General features: G+C 42.2%; 1 protein-coding gene across 20 annotated transcripts in view; it reads left to right on the top strand.

The window, feature by feature from the left end:
* rims1b (regulating synaptic membrane exocytosis 1b) overlaps nucleotides 1-20,469 on the top strand; it is a 95,679-nt gene that overhangs the window by 62,125 nt on the left and 13,085 nt on the right. For 4 of the 20 annotated variants that reach the window (XM_082536711.1, XM_082536729.1, XM_082536728.1 and 1 more), the window contains 11 exons: nucleotides 428-544; nucleotides 2,660-2,722; nucleotides 6,376-6,459; nucleotides 7,541-7,618; nucleotides 8,051-8,116; nucleotides 9,102-9,308; nucleotides 9,628-9,734; nucleotides 13,099-13,202; nucleotides 13,334-13,494; nucleotides 13,711-13,860; nucleotides 19,189-19,406. In XM_082536711.1, the coding sequence (XP_082392837.1) occupies nucleotides 428-544; nucleotides 2,660-2,722; nucleotides 6,376-6,459; nucleotides 7,541-7,618; nucleotides 8,051-8,116; nucleotides 9,102-9,308; nucleotides 9,628-9,734; nucleotides 13,099-13,202; nucleotides 13,334-13,494; nucleotides 13,711-13,860; nucleotides 19,189-19,406 (1,355 nt within the window). Of the gene's footprint in view, nucleotides 1-427; nucleotides 545-2,659; nucleotides 2,723-3,116; nucleotides 3,195-5,497; nucleotides 5,618-6,375; nucleotides 6,460-7,540; nucleotides 7,619-8,050; nucleotides 8,117-9,101; nucleotides 9,309-9,627; nucleotides 9,735-13,098; nucleotides 13,203-13,333; nucleotides 13,495-13,710; nucleotides 13,861-18,518; nucleotides 19,099-19,188; nucleotides 19,407-20,469 lie in introns of those variants that run through there. The other 16 variants (XM_082536717.1, XM_082536725.1, XM_082536724.1 and 13 more) reach the window with 13 other exon arrangements.

Here is a 20,469-nt window from a genome sequence, read left to right as displayed (position 1 = left end):
AAGGATCTTTACTCATTGAATTTTTGGTGATAAATAACCAACAAATGGACTGATTGACTTTGTAATGTGCTCTAATCGCTCTTCTAGCTTGTGTTCAGCACAGCAGTTGCCATGGTGATCTAGCCAGGTTAAAAGGCATCCACCTTCCTGGTACTGAAAACTCTGACTTTAGGCTCAACATGCCCGAACAACACATTAATCTTGCTTTGCAGTGCAGGCAGCATTTACCTAGAACGTTTCAATCTCACTTCTTACCCCTGCTCATCGTGTCTCTACATCAAATCTTCAGTCAGATCTCAGTAAAGCGAGAATAAACATGATAAAGTCACAACTTTATAGTTATTTCATTTTATCGTATTTTCTTTCTTTTAATGACTGCACTCATTTTCACATTACATATAGAAATGACATGTTTTCTCATCATCAGGAGTTTGGATGAGATCCACCAGAACCGCCACCACTCCCACTCCCCCTCCCATTACCACGAGCCCCACTTGGAGCACCAACGCTCAGGTGACTCGGACTACGAGTACTCTGAGGACAGGTAACCTGCTGTTGGAATCTCCTGGGATCTTCAGGATGAGGGGCGGGGCAGTGAAAATCTCTTCTAGTTGACTTTTTTACTTGTAATAAAAGAAAGATTGACATGTGTCAGATCAATGGTTGATTCTCTAACAGCGAAACTGGCCATCATCAAACATGAACTTCTGGGGCTTTGACACAATTATATATATTTCTCAAAGGCTGAATATTGTTTTTGTTTATGTGTGTGTAATGTGATCTTGCCAAACTATTTTCTACTAATACTACTAACAGAGTGAAACTACCCATATGGAAAAGAAATAGAAAAAGAACTTGTGGTAAATGTTGAAGTTTTATGTGTATTTTAAAGTTTCGGGTTCCTTCACACAGAACATGGCATGTGCTGCACTTGCATCTGTAAGAATACTGGACCTCTGTTCTTCTTTGCATTAATTAAAAAGATTTGTTAGATATGTAGAGCAACAGAAAGGAACACTTAGGAAGTCTAAGCTGTGTTTACACATATTGTACGTCCACTCGACTGTTAAAACACACCCGTGTACTGCTGGTGCCGTGGTTCTGGGTTAGAGTTATGTACAAATAATTTCTTTATTTTCTCAGTTTTTACACTGATTCAAGTTTTACTTCCTGCTGTATCGCACGCACAGCACTGGTATTTTACTTCTGAGTCGCCAGATTGTGTCTTTCATGGTCAGATGGTCTTTTTGCTGTGAAGCAGTTTCTGGGAATCCTCGTGTGCATCTTGGGTTTCCTTGCATGTGGAGGTGTTTATGAACGACTTGGGTTTTTGGAGAGTTTCTTTTTTTTCCTTCCTCTTCTTAGAATTTTTTGCCCCACATGATGCAAATTTAGGATTAAGGATTTGGATTTGGGCAGATTCCACCACTTTGCTCTGTGTATAATTTCAGTGAATTAGATGCTGGATGCTTTAGTTTCAGATTACAGCAGTGCAGTTATTGTCTCCTTTATATCTTTAAATCTGTTTACTCATAAAAGTGGCCTTTTTTGCAGTTTCTTCATGCAATATAATTGTAGGAAATTAAATCAAGTGCACATTAAATGTGTGCGAGTGTGGCTGTTTACATAGACAGTTATTTACACCGAATAGTCTCACGCTGATCGCGGCAAATTGTGAAAATACAACAACAACAAACGTTGTTGAGCCTTTTACGACACGTAATACTAAACTCTTCTAAGCTAAAGAGAATTTAACAGAACACGTGACAGCCCTGCTTGATAAGAACATGCCGCTGTTTCTGCCGCTGTGCTGACGATGTATTCAAACCATGCAGAGCATGAGCAGAGCAATGCTGTGCAAAAAGTTGCTGCAGTTCAGGAACGAACCTCAGTGAACAGGAATCAAGCTTATTCAAGCAAAGACACAGATTATTTTAGTTTCCACAAATACATCAACAGTGTCAACAGTGCATCTGAAAGGAAATGACACACTGTCACGTGTGGAGAGGAAGCAGCTGGTCGCTGTGCTTCGTGCCTCGTCACAATGGCGGCTGCCATACTATGTGCTGCTGCTGTTGATGATAATGACTCACAGAAACGTATTTTACTACAGTCCAAACACATAAAATGTAAAACTGCATTTATGTTTGCACAACCTTGCACCAAAAACATGATGGAAATTTCCATTTCGGAGCTGCAGACTCCAGATTCATTCTGAACGATCTCACCAGCGCCCATGTGAAACCTGCCCACAGAGTGGGAGTTGGTCAGTGTTTTATTCTTCCTACTGCAGCCACTGAATGTGGACGGTGTAGAGCTTTTCTACTGTTAAGCCATCATAGACAGTGCACAGCCCCCTTTTCATTGCAGATGCACTTTTGGACTCAAAATAGAAAGTGCACACTGTAGTGGCGTTGCATGCCACTTTCTTAAGAGTTGTATGTAAAACATGAACATTTACTACAGGAGTGTATGCACAGGTTTATTCTAAGTCTTTTCCATATGGGATTCTCTGCTGTTGAACGGAGACTTGATTGAAATCTCAGAATTATGATTTCCTGGTTTCTGTCATTCATAACTTCACTTTACCTGTCTGAGTTGCCATCCTCTTCTTTTGTGTTGTTTTTCATTTGTTCACCCATCGTCATGCCAATGACAGTGAGGTCCTGGAGATGCACAGGTCTATCCGGGGCGGGAGTGCCGAGTGCCTGCACACAAACAGGTAAAAAGAAAAAGAGTAGCTGTCATCATTTCCATTTTCACTATACTTTAACAACTCCATCTTAACTCTTAAAGTTGGCCTTTTTAATGCAAAAGGAACATGCTGGTTATGGTTGTGTCTGTTATTTCTGCTTTTCTGCACATGCATGAAGACAAAAGTGTGACGAGTAGTTGTAGCACACATAAATTCAACTGTCTCATAACAGTGTATGCGGGGATTTGAGCCCCGCTCGGCACCTGACCTCAAAGAAGGCAAAGCTTTGTGAATAATTTCTTTTATTTCGTTTTTTTTTTTTTGCCTTGGATGTCTTCTCTACATAACAGCAGTTATGGATTGTCTTTCCACTTTTTTTCTTGTCTTCCTTTACGTGCATGACCTCCGCTCATACAACCAGGAGCATAGGTAGATACAGCAACACCCTCCCCCCCAAAATGCCCCTGTTAGTAAACGGTATCCATAAAGACATTTACAGGTAAGCTTTTAGCATTAAAGGCAGTCCTGCAAACCCTTCTCTGTGCCTGTCCAGCTTTCCCAGACTCATTTGTGGAGTTGGTGGGCCATTTATTCGTGGCAGTGATCACTCAATGCAATAAATGCCCATATGTCTCCCAGGCCGCTGTGCTGATTGTGCGTGCTGTGGTCGGAGTGTGTGCCAAGTTGCTTTGTCATGGTGCCGCTTCAGTGAGATGTGTTGCTTTCCCATCTGCATTACACAATCTTTTACATGAGCACACTGCTAATCTTACACGTGTAGCCCATCAACTACAAATCATAAAAGAAACACAATTGGAGTAATTGCAGTTTCTAGTAACGCTGCGTGTGAGGGTCTAGCAGAGCTCACCTACTCTGCACACTTTGCACGGGCAGTTCACCTGAACCAAACAGTGAGTCTGGAGATATTCATGTGTGAAAACAGCTTGGGCTGACCAACGGGTGACCAAAACTTTTAGGGCCAAGGATCCATTTAGGGACACAAAAGCATGATTGTAACACCAGTTTAGCTATTTGCGACTTCCCCTTACTCGATGGTTTGGACGGACTGCAGAAACAAACTGAACTTGCTAAACTTTTAATTACTGTTGTTACTTTTATTTAACCAAGAAAGGAAACTCTCGAGATTAACACTCTTTTGCTAGAGTGTCCTAGACCAAGACAGGCAGCATTAATCCGTCTACTTTTTGGATGGATGGAGAAACTGAAGCTCCCAAAGAAAACCCACTTAAATTCTACACAGAAAGTCCCGTCCTGGGTTCGACCCCTTTTACTGCGAGGTAACAGTGCAGACCACTGAACATTTAAATAGCATTTTAACTCGATTTCTGTCTTCCTCCATGCTAATTAGAGCGCTGGCATGCTGTTGACATTGTAAGCACTGGCATTAGCATTTAGTTTAAAAGTGCTGTGGCTAAATGAAGCCGAGATGGGCTGTTAGCCTGTCTGTAGACCCTTAGGAGGCTTACAAACAAAAGAAAGTAGAAATGTGGAGAATGGAGATTGCTTAATGTTAAGAACTTTCACAACTTGTAGTAATCTTATGCAAAACCATTGTTTGCCTCACAAAGTGTCCGCTTACCAGGTTAAACTTGGGGGCAGTGCCATTTAAGTGCGTACTAGCAAGGGCTTGTTGCCTGTTGTGTATTAGTATGAAGGGTTGCTCATAATGTCCACTAGTGACCAACTTTAACTAAAGAGCAGAACAAGTGGTTTTAGTCTTATTTAAAGGAACCTGATGTTTGTCTCCATCGAGTCTCATGAAAAAACCTGAATGATGTGAACAGCTGTAGCTTGGCTTGGGTTGAAGTTCCCAGAGTACCCTGATGATGACTGCTGGTTAAATGAAACCTGAGGATGCTTTGCAGCTGATGGGCTAAAACACACGAAGTAACATCATTTTTCAGATGCTGATGATGGAATCAGAGAGTGTATGTATGTAGTATCTGCTTACTTTCCCTTTTTCCTGCTTCTGACTGCTTTCACAGAACAGTAAACGCTCGTATATTTTTTGAAATATGCTATTTCAGTTTCTTTCCAAAATTTAAAAGCTAAAATGTATTCCACTCTGTATAACTTGGTGTAGCTTAGCCCCAAAAGTTTGAAAAACAGGGGGGAAGCATTCAAAAATCCTCACTTACAATCTGACTGCAGCAAAGATGGTAGTAAAGGTATAGCTCTTTAAGCAGATTCATTACAGTTGATTGGGGACATGCCCAGGTAACCAGTGCGGGGGAAATAGTGAGACTTGCTTCATGAAGGTCTTTGGGGGACACGATGGGTTTTATGTGGACATTTCATGTAGGAGCAGTTCCCTCCATTTTTGTCTGTTCTGCTCTGATAACAGCGCGTACATCCTATAGATCTGCTGCAGCTCGGTTTCCTCGCCACATGTCGCCTCTGTAGCTTTAGATTGTGTTACGTAATTGGTGTTACATGTAATCTTCCTGTACGTATGTGTGCGGGGCCAATCCACCAGAGAACAATCTCTACACTCGGCTCTCTGAAGTCACAGACTGCATGTAGCTCATCTCGTGGGCACGATGCTGCAGGAAGCCTTTTAATCGAGCTGTTACATAAGCTGTGGACAGGATGCATTAAAGCTACCCTGCTTTATGTTGCCATGTAAATGTTCTACTTCATTTGTTAATTTCATGTTGTTTCCCCTTCCTGCACTTATTTGGCTTGTTTCTCTCAGTTGTGTGTGTCATTTTTGTTTTCCTTTGCCTCTCTTTGCATGCGGGTCTTTCCCCACCCACTGTGGGCGGGGTTTCTGGCACACAGCTCCACCCTCCCCGCATGCCTAAAGAGCAAGCCGCCCCACAGGCAGGAGGGGGGCAGCGCCTTGCCTCGTAGCATCCTCACACACCGTGTGCTCAGGTTCACTGATGAGGTCACGGTTAGGTAAGAACACACCCACTTCACATGTCCTCCCACCATTGGTCCTCTTGCCACCCAGAACTGCTTCTTTTTCCCTTTGGAGCGTGTGCTGGTAAAAGCAGGGTGTTACTCTTAAGCTCTTGTTGCCGCCCGTGTCAGGCGTTTGGCCTCAAAGCGTCGTGTGCGACGTCATGCGATGGCAACGAGCCGGCCATCTGTTGATAGTAGCTGTTGTCAGCAGCATGATGTGACACAGCACAGACATGCAGCGGAGCTCTGCTCTCCTCGCTCACTCCCAGACACACGAATCGTCCCTTCTCCCATGTAGACCTGGTTCCCATGACAACCTCCCATCTGAGTGGTCTCACTCTGCGAGGCCGCGAGGAGTGACTGGCGGTGATAAATGGAAACACAGCATCAGAGCCATTACCGTTTTAATGCGCTGTCTCATGGCCTCCCTTCTTCTCTCTTTGTCTCTCACTTCTTGTTACCTTTCTTCTGATTTTCTCTGGATTTTCTTTGTCCCTCTTTCTCTTATCAACCCTCCCTTTTTTTACTTGCTCGCCTCATCCTTTCTCCTTCTCCCTCTGTGGTGGTCTCCCATCTTCACTCTTTGCCTTATTTTGTTATCTTTCTTTTGACTATTTCTGCTGTATCTCTTGTTCCCCTTCCCACTCATCATCCTTCTGTTGTCAACATCTTCATCACCTCGCCTCCTCCTCGCATCCTCTGTCCCTGTGCATCTCTGTTTCTCTCTCTGCTGCCCTGTTGTGGCGGTGCAGTGACCTGCAGCCATCGTTGGACAGAGTGAGGAGCGCCAGCACCACGTGTCTGAGACCAGACTTTCACTCTACTGACAGAGACAGGTATCAGAAGAACATGCACACCATCACCTCTATCTGCACTCTTTTTCTGATGGAGTCATTCAACTTTTTGGGTGTTAGGATGCTGCATGTCTCCACTTCCCTTCACATCATGTGCCCCTTTCATACATGAGTAAATTTGCCATTATACACCCTCATTTAAAAAAAATAACCCAACTCAAACTATCTAGTTGTTTGCATATCTCAGTTCGTTTAACCTCCAAGACAGATGAAGGAGTTAAACAGGAACAGATAAGATTATAAACCACAAAGGTCCCAGCAAGCGTAACTGAGTGCAGCTTCTCTCAGATATTATTTGCAGATATGCTTATTCAGTTTCTTCCCAAGAGTCATATACTAAGATTGATTCCACCCTGCAGTCAGTAAACAGAAAAAATGGCAACATGGATACTGTGCATTTATTATTTATTTATTTGCAAATAATAAGGTGAGGATAAGGAGAGAGATCGGCCAGTAAATCAACAGCTTCACCTTCACACTCATCCCTTTCTGTACGTCTCTACCTGAGCCAGTAATCCACCGTTTCCCATTGGAGAATCCTGGCCTCAGACTTGGCGATGCTATTTCTTATCCCAGCTTCTTCAAACACAGCTGCAAACTGCCCCATTGTAAGCTGGAAATCCATTGAGCAGGTCCACATAGCCGCAAAAAGCAGAATCACAAAAAGCTGACAATCGCTGTCATCTTCACTGCACATAGAAATTCTGTCCGCACCGATTATCATGAGCCCTGGTGGAGTCTGATTGCTGGTATAACTGCTGACCGAGCTCTTGTTAGGAACATATAGGGATGTAACAGCTGGTGACACCATGTTTGATCCTCTGTAGTCTGTGAGGAAGGTTTAATTTTACAGATGCAACAAAAACTGTGTTATTATAATTCTAGTTCTTCTGGTATTTTTACCACCGTGTCAGTTTGTTTGCTCACAGAAACGTGTCTCTGTGGAGCTTTTACCTGATGTTGTGCCATGAAGTTGAAAGCAGCCTTCACTGTCCCTTTCCTCACTAACAACCTCTCTCCCACTGGGATGCTCCTCCTCCCTCCCACCTTCCCACCCCTCCAGGTGTTCCAACTCTTTGCCCCGAACGACTCCCCCGAGCCCCAGGATCTTAGTAGAACATGTGGCCCCTGAGGAAGACAGGTACACCGGGTCCACCCCCCTGTGCCGACCCCTGACACGCTGCGGTTCTGCTTGCCTGCTCATACGTCCCTGAACTCTCACTTGAAAGCCTATCCTGTAGCCTGAAGCTTGTCCTGTAGTGATATGTACATCGTAGATCTTGTGATCAGCACCGCTTCCAACCCTTTTCCTGTAAATATTTGTTGTCTAAGGCTGTATAATCTCTCCTTTGTTGTGCTGCACCTGCTTCTCTCTTCTGAATTTCTTCACTTCTCTGGCTTGAAAGCACTTTTGCAGCTATGCAGCTTCCATAAACCAATAGAAAGACTGAGTTTGAACCTTTTTATAGTATTTCTTGCCCAGAGCTCAGTTGGGCCATTCTCTGCATCGCCATTTTCCACATCGTGTTTGTTTTTCTTCCTCTCTCTCTGTGGCCGCTGTGTGCCAACACAGGCAGTCTAACAGTTCTCCAGGTCCAAACTGTCCAAAGGGCAGCAGAAAAAGCCTGGAGGGGGACAGGTAAGCTCATTCATTCATTCATTTACCTGTGTTTCCACCTCATTACCCTAATCCCTTCCTTTTTCTCCAGAGGGATCATATTTAACCATCTGTTCCTTTTGGTCATGTGTGGAATTTTTTTTTCTTGTTCAAATCTAAGAAATCCTCAGAAAGACCTTAGATATAAACACATTGATCCATATTTGTGATTTGTTTTGTACAGTAAATGGAGCTTCGCTGACAAAAACTGGGTTTCTGTGTTTTATATGTTTGGAATTAAGCAAGAAAAAAAGCCTTTTTTTAATAATCGAGAAGCCAAACTGACTTTTTATTCTCTGTGCAAAGTTATGTTTGTCCAATCTTCCCTTCAGTGTTGTGTACTTGCACACCTCTGGATTGCTTCAGGCACACATCACAAAAAAGAGCCAAACTTTTCTCTCAAAGACCTTGCACAATGCACAAGTCAGGAAAATTCAAAAAACAGTGAACATGGTTCTGGCTCGGACCCTGCTGACTTCTCTGCTGAAGATAGAAGGCTATTTGGGAGGGTGTAGTTTGTTTGTTTTTTAATCATCTTAAACATTAAAGTACAGTCAGTTTGACCCAGAAGATGATGCTCTCCATCTAAACTCTACGGTGAAATTAGAGATCAGTGATCTGAAAATAGAGTTGAAGATAGAGGCAGTGCTGAAAGCGGTTCAGAGGTGCATGATGACACGGCCTTGAAGAACAAAACAGATAAATTTAACTCTGGTCAAGTTTTTGATTGTTTTCTTGTATTATATTAGGATTTTCTTTACATTTCATAATTGTAATATGTTAAGCCCCGCCTTCTGTAAGCTGACTTTTTCTGATTGGCTGCCCCTTTAGATTAAAAACAAAAAAAAACTGCAGGTGGGCCGATTAGACCATGATTAATATGACCATCCACCACTGAAACAGACTGTTTGTGTTGTTTTGAGTTGCTATCTTTCTGTTTTTATTCCTTTTTATTTGCTGATGGCAGTCGCATCCAGCCCACCTCTATCCTGAGGGGCAGTAGAGGGAGAGGAGGCCCTCTGAGGCCCTTTGGCCAGACAGTCCTGTCAGGGTCTTGTCCTAACTCACCACGGCTGGACAGGTGCATGCTGTTGCCAGAGCCCCGCCTCCCCTCACCTGGTTTCCTCTCTGTTACACTGAGTGCACAGATACTACCTATATCAGCCATATCCCAGTATGATCTTTATGATATGTTGCTCACAAGTGATGTGATATTTTTATAAATTGTCTGTACATAAAGTATTTGAAGTATTTTGGGGATCTGTAGAAATACTCAGACACACTCGGTGAATCTTCCTTTGCTTCTCCTGCAGCTTCATTGATGATTCTGATCAGTTTCTCTCCTATCTTGACCTTTGACCTTTACCATTGACCCCAGTTTGTTGCTTCTGTGACTGAGTGTTGGGTCTCACTTGAATGAGAGATTAATCTCTTTATCATTATATGTATGTATAACTAATTTTCGCACCTCCTTGTGTGTTCATGTCCTGCAGAGCACACCCTTATGGCAGCCCGACTTCCCCAGCGGGGACTCCCTCATCAGGTCGCAGGGGCAGGCAGCTCCCTCAGCTCCCCGCTAAAAGCAGCAGTATAGAGCAAGGTGCGTTGTGTGTGGAGAAAAATTCATAAGAAAAAACATGTATCGCTACAGTTTGATAGTTGTAATCATTCGCATCAAACTGTTGTCAAAGTGAATAACTAAAAGGATTTTTAAATGCATCAGGTTTGTCCCATTACTGGACCAGTGACATCAGAACAACAGCCCTGCGCCGTCACCTCAGTGTGTATTATAGTGGCGTTTGTCAGATGTCTGCTTCACACCCTGAAATTTAGGAAAACACGCCCCTTCACAACAGTAACCGAGCTTATTGACAAATGAAAAGTGCATGAAGGCCAAAGCACACCTTGTATTGTTCTTTGACTGACAGCAGTTTTGATGAGTAGCACTTATTGACACCCTATGATTAGAACGGGCTAAAACTAGAGAGCCTTATAATAATGAGTAACTGTAGTGACTGAACCTGTTTTAAAATTCTGGATTGCAGCTCTACCAGCTTCAATGCTGCACCCTTAAAAGTTAAACCCTCTAATTATGCTCACATATTGTGTTTTATAGCCAGGTACTGGGACCTCCAGGTTGAAAAGGGTTAACAGCCTTTAAATTGTCAGTGCAGAGGAGTGCTGAGTAGATAAAACTCATATGCACTTATGTAGGCTGCGCTCATGTTTGACTCTATGCCCACAGCTTCAGTGCCTTTAAGGTTTTTTTGGCCTGAATTTTGTCTTTCATCTGTCGGATTAGGACGTTTAGCGTACAATAAATCTCTGTGTCCTTCTCACCAGGAGTGAGATTTGAAAATTACATGATGCCATTTGAAGGACTGTAAAAATGATCAACTGCAGTGTTGGGTCACTTCAAACAGCAGAACTGAAGCATGACAAATGGTCACTCTTTAACCCCTCAAGCCCGGCGCTATTAAATTTCACCTGAAAGACAATATCTCCAATTTCTGTCACCAACAGCAGCACAACAGTGAAGGATTAGGATGTGGAAATGCATATAATGAGTCTCCACATCACAATCACCAGGCTGGAGTGAAACGTTCAGCCACATTCATTTAAAAAAATCCTGTTTTAACAATTCGCAGCTGTAATTCTTCCAGATTTGACTCAGCAGGAAAAAAATTCAGTCATAGTTTAGTCAGTTGCACTGGCTCTTGTTGTTTGTGTTTTAATGACCTCTGGGGTCAAAAGGGTTAATTTATTTTTTAAACTCTCAAAAAAAGAGCCTGAAACACACAGTTCAGGGCAAAACAACAAACCTATCAAAAATCCCTGAAAGCAGTTCAGGAAGCTGTCAGCATAAAGTAAGTGCATCAAGATTTCTGTCTGCTCAGCACTCCTTTGATTGAAAAAAACAATATAAACAGTATGAAAACTGTGGAGTTTTCATACTGTTTAGAACTGTAGGTGTAGAGCAGAGTGTGCAGGGACAACACTGCACCGTTAATGAAACCGATTTAGCTATTACATGTAAGAGAGTTCATAAAGTCAGACTGAATGTGAAACTTTTATTTGCATTAACTGCTGAAGAAAAAATGTCTTTTTATGTCTGTTTGATATAATAATCAGATAGTGATTGTATAATTCAGTCAGTCTTATTTTAGTATTTTTGATCCACTTTCACTTGTTTTATTAACATTACTGCATTTCACTATTTATACAAACTCAACATTTCCTGGTGGTTTAAAATTAAAACCTTCACAGGGTTTCACTGGACTAAACATTACATGTCTTAAAAAGACTTTTATTTTGAAACATTTGTGGAAAACTCATACATTCAACTCATACCTTATTTCCTAAAAGGTAAAGATGTATTTAAAAATGATAAATTCTGTTATTTAACTAGAGAAAAGGTGGTTGCGAAAAAGTGAGTTGCGGACTTAAATACAGTATCAAACAATCAGCCTTTAATGGCGTCGATGCAGGAAATAGCAAAGTCTAAAATAATCCAGAGCATATGCCAAACAGAGCTACTGCAGGGAATAAGTTACCAGAAAACTCTAGAACGTCCTCAAGGACACAGAACGAGGATACAAACAGCAAAAAGGGACAACTGAACAAAGGACAAGGGGAGAGTGAGACAATATATTCATAGAAGGGTGAGTAAGAGTGGAGACACCTGGGAGACACAGCTAAACCAAACAAGCTAAAACCTACAAGTAATGTCAGGGACTAGAAAGAGAGAGCATATTTCCCCACATGTTGTCTTCACTTCTTTGGCTTCCTGTTAAATCCAGAATCAAATTTAAAAGGTCCCGTCTTATCTTAATGACCTTGTAGAACCATATCAGCCCATTAGAGCACTTCGCTCTCGCTCTGCAGGCCTACTTGTTGTTCCTAGAGTATTTAAAAGTAGAATGGGAGGCAGAGCCTTCAGTTTTCAGGCCCCTCTTCTGTGGAACCAGCTTCCAGTTTGGATTCAGGAGACAGACACTATCTCTACTTTTCCTTTTTTGATAAAGTATACAGATAAGGCTGAATCAGGTGACCCTGACTCCTCCTTTATGTGCACTGCAATAAGTGTAGGCGTTGGGGGATTCCCATGATGCACTGAGTGTTTCTTTTTCACTCACTGTGTTTTTATACACCTCTCTGCATTTAATTATGAGTTATTATTAATCTCTGGCTCTCTTCCACAGCTTGTCTTTATCCTGACCCACGACCATGACAGTATTATTCTTAAGTTTAATTTCTGCTGCATGAAATTAGCTAGATTTTAAGACTTTATCAGACTTTAAAACATCAGTCACTGTCTGGTAGATTTCTCAGCACTCACTTGCCTGCTGATGGCGCCAAGAGTCTTAGTATATTTCCAAATTCTCTCAAGTGGCTCTTTTTCCAAAGAGCTACGGGTTGTTGGTGTTCTCACAGTTGTGGCGTTTAGGAATATGCGCTCAGGTGGGAATTTATTTTTTGTGCAACTCTAAAATGTAAAATAAGTTTAACAGCTGTTTGATTGAAAGCATTAACTTCAGGGAATTTGGTTTTAGTCCCTCTAAAACTTTAGCCTATGTCAGTTTTCCTCACTTTCCAGTGCTATTACAGTATATGTGTGTCCTTCTGGTTCACATTCACTGGTTTTCTCTGCAAAGATAAATTTTTAAACACTAAAGTAGGATTTCACCTAACCATAAATCCAAATCCGGCATTCCCAGAAGACCTGGATTGGAATTTGAAATTTATACTTTTTCAGTGCAGATCTAAAGTGTCTTTGAGTCTTCCTGATGGAGTTTCCAGTGCACATAATGCTCCACCTAGTGTCAGAACCCATGTCCTGCATCCACAGGAAACACTATCCAATTAAAACACGTGTATTTTATTTTTCTTCATGGGTTTTGCTTTTTTCTCAGTGACATGCTTTTATCCATATCCTTTGTCTTTTTAAAAATGTTGTGCCTCAGCCCTCGCAGTGGAGGAGCGAGCCCGACAGCTGCAGATGAAAGTACATTCCTACCGGCCTTCAGCCTCCCATGACCCTGAGACAAACCTCAAGACCAAACGGGAGGTGAGTGTTTGTATTCGCTGCTCACCTCTTCCTTCTGGACTTTATAAACAATGTATTTGTTATTTATTCGTCCTCAGTTTGAACAAATGTACTGAGCTTCCCACCCTCCTTCACTTTACCTCCATCTTTAGATGTATGCAGAACAGAGGCGCAGCAGCGACAACATGTCGGCCAGATCTTCAGACAGCGATATGAGCGACGTGTCGGCGATCTCCCGTGCCAGCAGTGCCTCCCGCCTCAGTAGCACCAGCTACATGTCTATCCAATCAGAACGGCCCGGGGGACGACTCAGGTCAGTTGTGACTGTAAAGGCTGCTTTTTAACACCACAGCCATCATTTTTAATACTCTAATTAAACCCAGATGTCGGAGAAGTGCATGCTGATCACAGTCTGTCTTTCCTTTTCTTGCACGCCACTTGCCGTTGCATGTTTGTGTCCTTCTGCATGCTCTGATTCTTCCACCCACACGCACGCAAACACATGAACGCACAAACACACATAACTCAGATCCAAGTCATTAGAGGAGGACAAGAAGGACAGGAGGATCTCGTGGGGGGTGGATGGAGAGGAGGAGGAGAACGAAGGTGGAAAGAGGCAGTTCTCCGAGGAGCTGAAGCACAGGAGACACACTGTGGCAGGAGACACGAGAGAGTCCAGGTAAAGAGTTGTCACACGGTGAATCCACCCATGATGGCAAACGGTCCATCTGCTCACTGCACAACTAGGTCCACATAGACCTCTCAAGTCCAAAGAAAGGCCGTCAGAAGCTATTAAAGGTGGAAACATAAGCAGTTTATATAGAGGTGGTTTATTATAGTTTATTGTAGATGTAGATGTGGAACCTTTCTTTCTGGAGAAAGAAATCTCCAGTGAAATCTCCATATTTATGGGTAACTCCTGTTACCCATCTGCAGTGGCTTTAACAACAAATTAGGAGAACTAGATCACAAACATAAGGCCCGGGGTCCAGGATCAGTCCGGCAAAGACTCCACCCACTGGGTGGCTTTGAAAAAAGTGAAGGAACATTTTTGGATCACCAAAACATTTTCTGTAATTTTACACATTTATAAGAGTTCATTTATTACAACAGCATTTCTCTATCATGTTTGTTTATCACTGTGACACAATGAGCACTTTGGCACTTATTTTTCTAGGATATCTGTAGATCTAAACATCTATCTATAGATGTCTCAAAATATCTCAAGATTAAAAGTGTAGATAAACCTCTTAATGCTGTCAGAAAGGTCAGAGTTCAAAGTTTTAGACATCCCTGAACTAGATTTCACGTTGCTGTAAGTGATTTTTTACATTCTCCAGTTGTAAAAATGTGCAGCCTGAACACTGAATTTTATACCCCGTGTCTGTCAACTTATCCACTTCATGTTGCTGAACGTCAGAAGCGGCGGTGAGCGTGGATGTAAACACCTGAAAGTCCAAGTCGAGAACAGAAAATTTAACAGTGTGTGAGCAGATTTGTTTGCTTTAACCATCAACCCGGCGGGCTTATGTTTGATCTGAGCCTGGACTTAAAATTAAACTCAGACTTTCTTTTTTTAAAACTGTTACTGTTCAAGCTATTAGCCTGCTAAATCAAATAGTATACTTTTGATTCATTTCCATAAAAACAGGTAAGCACTCCAAGTCAGCCTCAACATGTTAAGATATTTTTCTCCACCTAAAAGTTTTTTCTCTGTTATTAAGATTAAGATAACCTTAGGGTGCTGCAAACACACATTTAAAAAAATGTCCTTTTGTGTTACACAGCTTGATGACTTTTAATCACGTTAACAGCATTAGTCCCATCTGTGGTGCTAATCATTATTCCTCCCTGAGCCATAGGTGGATTCAAAAGTCAGCACCAAGACGAGTTCCACATAAATCGCTAACACAAACACGAGTTGCATAATTCAAAATTAAGCACCAGCTGAACTAACACTACACATTTGGGAAAATAAGAAGCTGAGCCAAAAGGATCAACATCAGTTGACCTGAGACGGCTAAAAATAGAGGGGAAAAACAACCGATTAAAAAAAAGTGAAAGGAACCTTTTTTTAGGAAGAGGGTACTAGGAGGGAAAGAGTCTGTCAGATCTCACTTTAAAATTTATTTTGAAAGTAGATATTTAAAACGTTTCTTACTTTCTGTCAGTTACATTCTGTTAAAAACGGCGGCCAATGTTTCAAGTCATGAGGTCACTGTGTAAGTAATTCCTGTCAGCCAAAAGTTCAGACTTAAGGCTGCTTTAAAGCTCAATTACAGGCTGTTTTTTCTACCCTTGGATTTGTATGATGTCACAGAGAGCAGATAACCTAATATGGTCATCTTAATCACAAAGCTCGGGGTGTGAACAGAGACGTCCCACCAAGCTGCTGTTGAATTCTGCAGCCGATTGGAAGAAAGTTTTCTAAAACAGAGGAAAAGGGAGCTTAAATGGGATGTTTCAGACAGAGGATGAACTGAAGGAGGGGTCCAGCAGAGGACGAAGGAGGTACTGTGAGTCATACAGAGCTACTCTAGTTGAATCCAAGAGCAAAAATATGCTGGAAGTAAGTGAAATAGAACCTCTTTCAAAAGAGACTTTTTAGTCTCCTTATATACAGCTACACACACACACACACACTTACTTCACAGCTGACCAGTAACAGACTGCTGACAAGGACAAATGACCCCATCTCACTGCTCCACAGTGAGCCAGGTGATGATGTAGTGCAGCTTATTAGCTGGCTAATGTATTGAGGTGTGAGAGAAAAGAGAAAAAAGGACGGGCGTTCTTTACACAGATCAATCCAAACCAGGTTTTTTAAAAGCAGCTCGGACTCGGATGTCAGAGGCTTGTATGTTAGGAATAGATTATTTTCTTTATTTAGTTTATCACCAGTAAAACAAAAGCAACCACAGTCACATGCACAGAGCCAAAAGTATGTGGACAGTCACATTAGCTCCGTCAGCAGGCATTAATCAGATTCTCTGAGCCTTCACTCTTCTGGGAAGACTTGTTTGTGGGGATTTTTTCCCATTCAGACACATTAGTGAGGAAGGCCGAGCCTCGCTCTCCATCAGTGCTTCTGTTCATCCCAAAGGCTCTTTACTCCTCTACCTACAATCATTTTGTTATGGACCCATTTGTCCAACACCAAACTCGCTTTATCGTTGCAGTTTTTAACCTTAAGATTTATCTTAGGAGGTGCTAGCTTGAAACGAGCCCTGTAAGTATAAGAATCTCAACTTGAAAACAAACTAATTCAACCTTTAATAGTTTCAGGGCCAAAATGAACAAACTGGGATCTATGAGTCAGAGAGAGAAAATTCTGATGTACAGCATCCCCACCTCACTGATGTGTGAAAAACTCAACACACATTGACACATCTGCCTAATCAAACTGGAATATTAAAGTAAATAACAGCCTTTAACAGTGAGTCAGTGACACTGATGTCACTGACTCACTGTTAAGAGCATTACCTGAAAAAAAGAAGTTACTGTGTAGCACAGAAGCACACTAATTTTAATCCTTCAAAAAATGAGGTTTGCATATTAATTTAAGACACAGGGGTCCGCTTATTTTTCCCATGGGCTGCACATTCAAACTCAAAATTACAGAGAGGAAAAATTAGATGTGCAAAAGAAGAAAAGAATGTATTACTGAAAGATAAAAACCACCTGGTGTGGTGGTGGTGGTGGTGGTGGTGCATTTTGCAGTTAAATTCCTGTCCTGCAGCAACTCCGTCAGTATTTGTGGAGGTATTTCCATATTTCAGTTTCACACCTTCGAGGTTCTGGCTTACATGCAACCACTTGATGTGAATTTCTGCTCTGTTGCCATCTAGATAACAACAGATTTGCAGCTTTTGCTGATTTATCACAGTTAATTTCCGTATCACAAACAGATTCCATGTAATTGCAAACTTGACCCCATTCAACTGTAAACTGGTAGCAGACTGACTCCATCTAATTGCAGAGACCACAAGTTCTTTGCACACAGTCGCACATTTTAACAGTCCGTGGGGAGCGACTCACTTTCAAATCAGGCCTTGTGTAGCTGGTAGAGGAACTCCGGTTTTTGGCTTAATTGTGGTAATGCTGCACAGTCGGTGTACTGGTTATGCATTACCGGGTAATGCAGGAGCCATTTTGACATTGTTTAGCCTTCCGTTGGGAGTCCCTCAGTGTTCGAAAACAAGAGAGGTCTAGTATTACAGTGAGGCTTTCAGATTTTCATATCCCGTTGTTTGCATGCTGGAAACAAAGAACGCGTGTAATGGACTGAGCAGCATTTTATTCAGTTCAAACACAGAGTTGGATTTTAAAAGCAGACAGTGGAGTCAGACTACATTTATAAAAGCTGGTCAGTGTCAGAAAGCCTGTAATGTGTTTTTAGACAGAGGGTGGGCAGGAATTAGTAACGAGTTGATGCACATCGACTGCAGGCCGCGGGTCAGTTTTCACTCAGAGCTGGATATTAATGCAAGCATTCAGTGGATATTTTCACGTCTCCTCCAGGCCGCTTTGATGATGGCTTGTGGAAGTGACTGAGTGCATACAGAGGAGATTAGACAGTCTTTACATCTTTTTCTGTTACAGCTGTCCTTTAACCTATCCTTCCTCTTTAATTCCCCCACATGTTTGATGTAGTTCTCCTTCCTAATTCCTAATAATTGATGAGCTGCTGCTCATTTAAGCTTTTGTGAGTCCTGCCTTCTACTGCATTTGTTTGCATAGACGTTTGTGGTCAGACACGCTGACATTTCAGAATAAAACCACACAAACAGACAAATGCATAAATTTTCCTGCTGACATTTTAAAAATGAGCTGGAAAAAACACACACACACAAATCACAAGCCTTTTAGCCAAAAACAGCAAATGTGATTAGACTGATTTTTTTCCCCTGTGCCTGTTTATATGTGTTTGTGTTTGTGTAATCCTCCTCGCATGTCTCAGATCCCTCCTTGCATGCATCCTGTGCTGTGACTGCCTGGACCCCCTCCACCCTCAAGACCTGGATCCTCCCCTTCCACCCTACCCCTGTTCTACACGCCCTTCTCTAACTCCCCTGCAGGGAGAGGTGGAGAGGCCTCAAACCACCCTCCCGCTTTCTCCTCTTGGTCACTGGGCTGTAGCTGTCAGGGACCCACAGGGAGCGGAGAGTTTGGGTGATAGGGGCAGCGTAGCTGGACTCTCTTGCAGTACTTTGGCCCCCTCTGAGCTGATGGACATGCGACAGCTCCTCCGAATCCCTAGGAGACAGCATCGATTGCTGGACACGTTCTGTCCGTGTGTAGTGGCTTGTTTAAGAAGACTGAACTTTAATAGATAATATGCTCAGCTATAAACTGCTGGAACATTCTACTTCATTTTTATTCTCTTTTTTTGAGGGTTTCACAGCACAGCTCTGTTACCAACCACTTATGATTTGGCTTCGATTATTTCAGAAGTGTCTAAATAGGGAAGAAAACATAAAGGGCCAAACATATAGTTCCTTTATATGAGTCAAATGATTAGGAATGTAGATGTCACTTAAAAGCCTATTATAGTTAACTTACAAGGAAAAATGTGACAAATAAAAACTAGACAGGAGAAAAAAACAATTAACTGAAACTATAATTGGAAATTAAGTTTTAGTCTTAAAACTTAATTTTAATGTGCTCAGATTGGTCAACAGAGCAGACATGAGGCTAAACGACATGTTTAATGACATTAAAACTGTAAGATGTCAAGTTTGGCTTGTAAAGCTTGAGTTTTGACTCATGTGACACGTTGATGATTATACTGCATTTCTTTTCTTTGGGACTCCAGACTTTTATTTGATGCTCTTTTATTAAACACGCTCCCTCAGCAATGTTCGTCATCCCCACCTCCCATCAGTCATGCTGTTTTTGTTGTTGTGCCACAGTAAAGGTACAGTACACTCGAAGTAAAAGAGAGCTTAATAACAACATCTATCAAACACACCAGGTCACAAAGTCACGCTTCGCCTTCTCTCTCCAGTCGGCAGATGCGAGCGTCCATGGGCCGCAGCATGCTGAAGAGTTCCAGCGTGAGCGGAGAGATCTACACCCAGGAGCGCACAGACGGCAGCCAATCAGACACGGCGCTGGGCACGGTGGGCAGCGGCAGCAAGAAGAGACGCTCCAGCCTCAGCGCGCGGGTGGTGGCCATCGTTGGCAACCGTCGCAGCCGCAGCACGTCGCAGATCAGCGGCCCCGGTGAGTCGGCGGTTTCAGGGATTTGCTGGAATTTCATAGGACTGTATTTAAAAAAAAAACTTAAAACTAAAGATTTTGGACCATGTTAGTTTTTTGGAAGCAGACATGACAATATTTAGAAAAGAGGGTGGAGATACCTAACATCCATAACATCCATCTGCTGTATGTCACTTTCCAAAAGCTTTCTCTAATCTGATTCCATCCTCTGCTAACCTGCATTCTTTTTTCCATTAAAGGTACAATATGTAAAGTTTAATTAAATGCATGATGTAATCTGCAAGATCTGACTTCTTGAGGAATGTTAATGAGCGAGGAAGTCTCTCACGCCTCAGAATGATATTTTAATAATGCAAGAAGTCCCAACCTGATTGAAGAGGGTTAATATGAGAAAGCCCGCTGGCTCTGTGGACACACACTGCATTACTGTGCTAATCAGCTCACTGAGATCCTTTCTGCACTTTCTCAGAGGTGTGCAGAGGGTGGCAACATATCCAGTATATGGAAAACATCAACTGTAATGCCTGTTCCAAAATCCGAAGTAACCAGTTCAGACCAGCTGCACTTACATCCTTTGTCGTGAAAATCTTTGAAAACATGACGTGTGCTTAATTGGTGATAAACTAGATTCACTGCGGTTTGCTTGTCTAGTGGGCAAAGCTCTTCATTCTAGACAGCGCATATAAGAATCTTGAAAACCAAAATCTTACATGGGAGGTTTATTTGCAGATTTTTCTTCCACGTTCAATGAGATGCAGTCCCGACATTACCCGATCACATTTATTGTTGCTTTTCATTTTTTTAACTGACAGAGTTCAGTGGGCTTTTGGAAATGCCTGCATGCCCAATCCTATTATCTCAAACTCTGGCTCCCCACAAGGCTAAGTCGTTCTCCTCTGCTTTTTATCATGTGCACAGACAGCTGCACGAATTCTCAGTGGGGCAGATTTCTGGTCAAGTTTTCTGATGACACTGGGCTGAAAGTCAGAGCACATTGGTGCTTTGCCTGCATTTGTCAAGTGACAAACTTCTTGCCTTTAATTTGACTTAAACTAAGGAATTAGTG

This window comes from Aulonocara stuartgranti (genome assembly GCF_965226115.1).
Source record: "Aulonocara stuartgranti genome assembly, chromosome: 6".
Lineage (NCBI taxonomy): Eukaryota > Metazoa > Chordata > Actinopteri > Cichliformes > Cichlidae > Aulonocara > Aulonocara stuartgranti.
Note: the sequence above shows the minus strand (reverse complement) of the source record. Positions and strands in the feature narration are given on the sequence as shown.